At 48.5% G+C, this 6260-nt stretch overlaps 1 protein-coding gene across 1 annotated transcript; it reads left to right on the plus strand.

Annotated features, from left to right (window-relative positions):
- Window positions 1–2199: 2199 nt before the first annotated feature.
- On the plus strand, window positions 2200–3237 carry LOC123399575 (geranylgeranyl pyrophosphate synthase, chloroplastic-like). The gene has a single exon (XM_045093978.1). It carries the CDS (start codon window positions 2261–2263, stop codon window positions 3203–3205), a length of 945 nt encoding a protein of 314 aa, XP_044949913.1. The 5' UTR covers window positions 2200–2260; the 3' UTR covers window positions 3206–3237.
- Window positions 3238–6260: the final 3023 nt, after the last annotated feature.

The raw sequence follows: 6260 nt of genomic DNA on the forward strand, positions 1-6260 counted from the left end.
GCTTATGAAAAACAAAACCTGGCATCTTGTACCAAATCAGAAAGGTAAAAATATAATTGATTGCAAATGGGTATACAAAATTAAAAAGAAGGCAGATGGCTCCATTGACAGGTATAAGGCACGCTTGGTTGCAAAAGGCTTCAAGCAACGTTATGGCATTGATTATGAGGACACTTTTAGTCCTGTTGTGAAAGCTGCAACTATCAGGCTTGTGCTGGCCATTGTCGTGTCCAGAGGATGGAGCCTAAGACAGCTAGATGTACAGAACGCGTTTTTGCATGGTGTTCTGGAAGAGGAAGTGTTCATGAGACAGCCACCTGGGTATGAAAGTAAGAAACTTCCACACTTTGTTTGCAAACTTGATAAAACACTCTATGGCTTGAAACAAGCACCTAGAGCATGGTATTCTAGACTGAGCTTGCAATTGAAATCTCTGGGCTTTATTGCTTCAAAGGCTGACACATCCTTGTTTATTTATAACAAGGCAGGAGTGGTTATTTTCTTGCTTATATATGTTGATGATATCATAGTTGCAAGTTCTTCACAAAATGCCACCAATGCTCTTCTGCATGACCTAAGTTTAGAATTTGCTTTGAAAGACCTAGGTGATTTGCACTTCTTCCTAGGTATTGAAGTCAGGAAAACTCAAGATGGAATTATGTTAAATCAGGAGAGATACATCACTGAACTTCTGTCTCGTATGGGAATGAAAAATTGTAAGCCAGTACCTACACCTTTGTCCTCTTCAGAAAAACTTTCAGTATATGAAGGAGATCCACTCCAAGAGGAAGAAAGTACAAGGTATAGGAGTACCGTGGGATCATTGCAATATTTAACTCTCACACGTCCAGATATCTCATTTGCTGTTAACAAGGTTTGCCAATATCTACATTCACCTAATTCTGCACATTGGGCAGCTGTCAAGAGGATTGTAAGATATGTAAAGCATACTATGGGTATAGGACTTCATTTCAAAAGTTCTAATTCCACTCTTGTGAGTGCATTTTCTGATGCTGACTGGGCAGGATGTAGTGATGACAGAAGGTCAACTGGAGGTTTTGCAATATTCTTTGGACCAAATCTTATTTCTACGTTCAAGCACAGAGGCTGAGTATAAATCCTTGGCTAGTGCAACTGCTGAAGTTATTTGGGTTGAGTCACTTCTTGAAGAATTGGGAGTTAAAAATAATCGTATCTCATGCTTATGGTGTGATAACTTGGGTGCAACATATTTGTCTGTAAACCCAGTGTTTCATGCCAGAACAAAGCACATAGAAATTGATTTTCACTTTGTACGAGAAAGGGGTGCAGCAAAGAAACTTGAGATACGGTTTATTCCCTCCAAAGATCAAGTGGCGGATGGTTTCACCAAGGCACTACCAACACGACCATTTGATGAGTTCAAGAGTAAGCTTAATTTAGGTAGTTGAGATTAAGGGAGGGTGTTAGAATATATGATATCGTTGTAATCTCAACCTCCTTCTCTATCTCCTATTGTATTCAAACTCATGTACTTATCCCTTGCACAACAAGGCAACCTATCAATATAAACCAACGCGGCTCCCGTCGAGGGAGTAGGAACACTTCATCATCTTACATACATCACCGTCTCTAGGCGTCCAGCATGGCCACTCCAGGCCGTTGCTACCTTCGCCGGCTTCTACATCTTAGTCCACCATGACCTCTTTGCCAGCGTCATCGTCTCGTCCCTGACTAGTTTGTCTGCTCCGACAACCGCGGACTAGATCGCTCTGCATCAGGAGGCCTCTCTCTACGACATCGACGAGTGATGATTTGGTTTCGGCAAGATTTTGTTAGTCCGGCGTGTCCGACTCATCTCCTTTTCGGACATCCTTTGCTACGAAGTCGGAGCCGCTGCCGCTGCACAGCGTGTCTCGAGTGGCGACCTTCGTCGGCGGAGATCCTCCTGTAGTGAGGAGTCAAAAATCACCTCGAAAAGCACTTACATCTTACATATTGGAACGGAGGTAGTACAGTAAAACTAAAAGTAGCAGTATCATTTCTATTTAGAAACAATCACCCTAATAATGTAGCAATGAATTGAGTTACATGTATAATACTCCCTACGTCACAAAAATTCTTGTCTTAGATTTCTTTAGATATGAATGTATGGCTAGACACATTCATATCTACATAAATCTAAGACAATAATTTTGACACGGAGCCGAGTAATAGATCAAAAGTCTATTTAAGCTGTCACCTCCAGAAGAGAACACCAACAAGCTGGCCAGAGCAAAGAATGTGTGCGACATCCCTGCCTTGTGCCCTCTCGGCCTTCACCCCTGTGACTGTGAGAAGTCATTCCTCCGTCTCCTTGCGCTGCAACATGAAGCTGCGATGTGGGTTGGAGCAGTACATGTCTGCCAACGCCAGGGCCGTGCACGAAGCGCTGGACCGGGCCCTGCCCCTTGGCCAACCCGAGCGCCTCAGCGAGTCCATGCGCTACTCCGTCCTCCCCGGCGGGAAGCGAGTGTTCCCTGTCCTCGCCATCGCCGCGTGCGAGCTCGTCGGCGGCTCCGCGGCAATGGCTACCTCCGTCGCCTGCGCCGTGGAGATGGTACACAGCATGACGATTATCCACGATGACATGCCGTGTATGGACAACGCCGCCCTTCGCCGTGGCCGGCCCGCCAACCACGTCGTCTTCGGCGAGTACACCGCAATGATCTCCGGCGACACGCTCCTCGCGCTCGCGTTCGAGCACCTTGCCCAACCTAGTGCTGTCCCCGCAGTAGCGGGGCGCACGCTGCGGGCCGTGGGGGAGCTCGCCGCGGCTGCCGTGGACTCGGCGGCAGGACAGGTCGCCGATAAGGAATCCGAGGGTGGGACCGTAAGCCTTGACATGCTGGAGTACATCCACCTACACAAGACCGCGCGGCTACTCGAGGCCGCGGCTGTGTGCGGCGCCATTGTCGGTGGAGGTACGGACGGCGAGATTGAGAGCCTCCGGCGGTACGCGCGCTTCATCGGCCTCCTCTTCCAGGTTGTGGATGACGCGCTGGACAGCGAGGAAGACGAGGCAATCGACAAGGCCACGTACCAGAAGCTGCTGGGTGTCGACCAGGCGCAGGCTTACGCGGCGGAGCTCCTGGTGAAGGCCCAGCGGGAGCTCGAGCGGTTCGATGCCAACCGCGCCGTGCCGCTGCACCATCTCGCGAGCTTCATTGCCTACAGACACAACTGATCCATGGGAGCCAAATTCTTAGCTAGGAGAAGAATATTTGTTGTTGGAAATAAACATGTACCGACGGTGTCCTATACGAGTAGTAGGATACTGTACTTATAAATTAGTATCCGAACGGGCCTACTATTTCTAGTATATAATACAGTACTTCCCATTACAACCATTAAGCTCGAGCCCAAGAGTCAGCTTAGCTTTTCCAGGTACAGCAGGTCACGCTGTTGCCTTCTTCATACACCTGCAATACCCATCAGTACGTGAGAGAGTGAAGACAAATTTTTCTTTATTCCTACATTGGAGACGTCCGTCCTACTTTCTACCGTAGACGCCATGTTTTCATCATCCCTTCACTTGGTGACAACGCATGTTGCTGGGATGACACTTTAATGTTGTAACAGAGTTGATGGCTTCCCAGATAGCGGCAGAAATCACGCTTCGTGGGGGCTAGGCTAGGCCACGACGTGAAAATGTTACGTCAAGACGCTATAGTATTGTAGCAGAGTTGATGGCTAACCTAATGGTTATACAAATCACTTTGTTCATTTCTGAACCCCTTTGCCAGTTGTTCATGCACGTATGCCGCCGCGATTAGGAGAACATTTCGTGAATATACTATAGTAATATAGCAGATTGATGACTGATCTATGGAGTACAAATATTTGACCCTCCTTGGGTACAACATTTTCTCATGAGAATGCATAGCAATCATACGGTAACTGAGATGGTGGTGTTGGAAATATGAGCGATTTGCCAAGTGATTTTACTAACAGAAATAATAGATAAACCACGACTACCATAGCAATCATACGATAAGCCATGTAATTATAGGAAAAATATGAAAATTGCATTTGAAAAGATGAACATGAACGAAACATATCTAGAAAAGAAACTACAATAAGAAGTTGATGCATGAACTCAAACAAGTCGAATACGAGAACGTACTGAGTTGCAGCTGCAGCAGCAGTGGTGTTGGTGTTGTTGTTGCGCATGTTGTCGAAGAGGTAGTCGACGTCAGGGAAGAAGTCGTCAGTGTCCGTGATGAAAGCCAGTAGTTGCGCGGAGCGCTCCCCAAAAACCTTTCGTATACCAGTCATGGATGGCAAAAATTTAGTTCGGCTCGGCTCATTCCCGCGGCGTGATGAGTCGAGGCGGGGCGGGTGGCGGAGGAGGAGGAGCGTGCGTGTATGTCTCTCTTGTTCTCATGCTCATACTGTTGGCGAACATAGTAATTTAAAAAAAATTCCTACGCCATGAAAGGATCTATCTATGAAGAAACCAGCAACGAGCAAAGGAGTAGAGAATCTTCATACCTTTGAAGATCGCTAAGCGGAAGCGTTGCTAGAACGCGGTTGATGGAGTCGTACTCGCAGCGATTCAGATCGTGGTGGATTCCGATCTATGCACCGAACATCGGTGTCTCCGCGTTCAACACACGTGCAGCCCGGTGACGTCTCCAATGCCTTGATCCAGCAAGGAGGGAGGAGAGGTTGAGGGAGAGCTCCGACAGCACGACGACGTGGTGACGGTGGAGCTGCGTGGTAACTCTGACAGGGCTTCGCTAAGCACTATGGAGGACGAGGAGGAGGAGGTGTAGGGCTGCGCCGAAAGAGAGAATTCTTGTCTCAAATATGCCAAAAACCCTCACTATATATAGGAGGAGAGGGAGGAGGATGCCCACCTTTAGGGTTTCCCACCCTAAAGGGTGCGGCAGCCCTAGATGGCCTTGGGGCGGCGGCTAAGGTGGTGGAGGCGCCCTAGGGTTGGGCCTTGAGGCCCAAGGTGGCCTCCCACGGCTAGGGTTTGCCCCCGTCACCCCTTGCCGCGCCTTGGGCTGCTTGTGGTGGCGCACCAGCCCACATATGGGCTAGTTCCCACCCACTCTTAGCCCCCACCCACTCTTAGCCCATGTAGCAACTTGGGGCTGGTGGCCCTTGCCGGTGGACCCCCGGAACCTTTTCGGTGGTCCCGGTACATTACCGATGTCGCTCGAAACAATTCGGGCGACCAAATCCGCACTTCCTATATATAATTCTTTACCTTCAGACCATTCCAGAACTCCTCGTGACGTCCGGGATCTCATACGGGAATCCGAACAATCTTAGGTTACGACATAAACTATTTCTCTATAACCCTAGCGTCATCGAACCTTAAGTGTGTAGACCCTACGGGTTCGGGAAGCATGCAGACATGACCGAGACACCTCTCCGGTCAATAACCAACTGCGGGGTCTGGATATCCATGTTGGTTCCCGCATGTTTCACGACGATCTCATCGGATGAACCACGATGTCGGGGATTCAATCAGTCCCGTATGCAATTCCCTTTGTCTAGTGGTATGGTACTCGCCCGAGATTTGATCGTCAGTATCCCTATACCTTGTTCAATCTCGTTACCGGCAAGTCTCTTTACTCATACCGTAACACATCATCCCGTGGTTAGCTCCTTAGTCACATTGAGCTCATTATGATGATGGATTATCGAGTGGGCCCAGAGATACATCTCCGTCACACAGAGTGACAAATATCAGTCTCAATTCGTACAACCCAATAGTCCAAGTCTCGATACCTGTAGTGCACGAATGATTGTAAAACATCCAAGAATGCTAATATAACAGCATGAAACAATAAAAAATTATAAATACGTTGGAGACGTATCAATATTCACCTCACATGTTACACCTCAACCACGGTTGCATCCATGATCCGACAACGGGCCGACGCGATATTAGACAACTTTTGACATTGACAGACCCCTCCGGATGTGAGGAAGAACACCGCATACGGCATACGGGTACAACAATGTCCTCTAGGAATGATGCTTCGAGGTGGAGTACGATGATCACCACTCAACCGCCACGCTCAAACGAACCACATGAGGAGGCGGAGGAGATGGAGGGGCGCGAATACCTACGTGCCCCGTTCGTTAATGACGACTATGACGAGGAAGACGTCACGTCAGCCATGCACGCGTCTCTTCCGGCGACCATCGAGTAGGAGGACAACAAACACCATGGCACCATTGAGGAATCTGAGAAGGAGGATCTCGGGATGTGGCCCGAT

Source organism: Hordeum vulgare, chromosome 5H, assembly GCF_904849725.1.
Source record: "Hordeum vulgare subsp. vulgare chromosome 5H, MorexV3_pseudomolecules_assembly, whole genome shotgun sequence".
In the NCBI taxonomy this organism is placed as follows: domain Eukaryota; kingdom Viridiplantae; phylum Streptophyta; class Magnoliopsida; order Poales; family Poaceae; genus Hordeum; species Hordeum vulgare.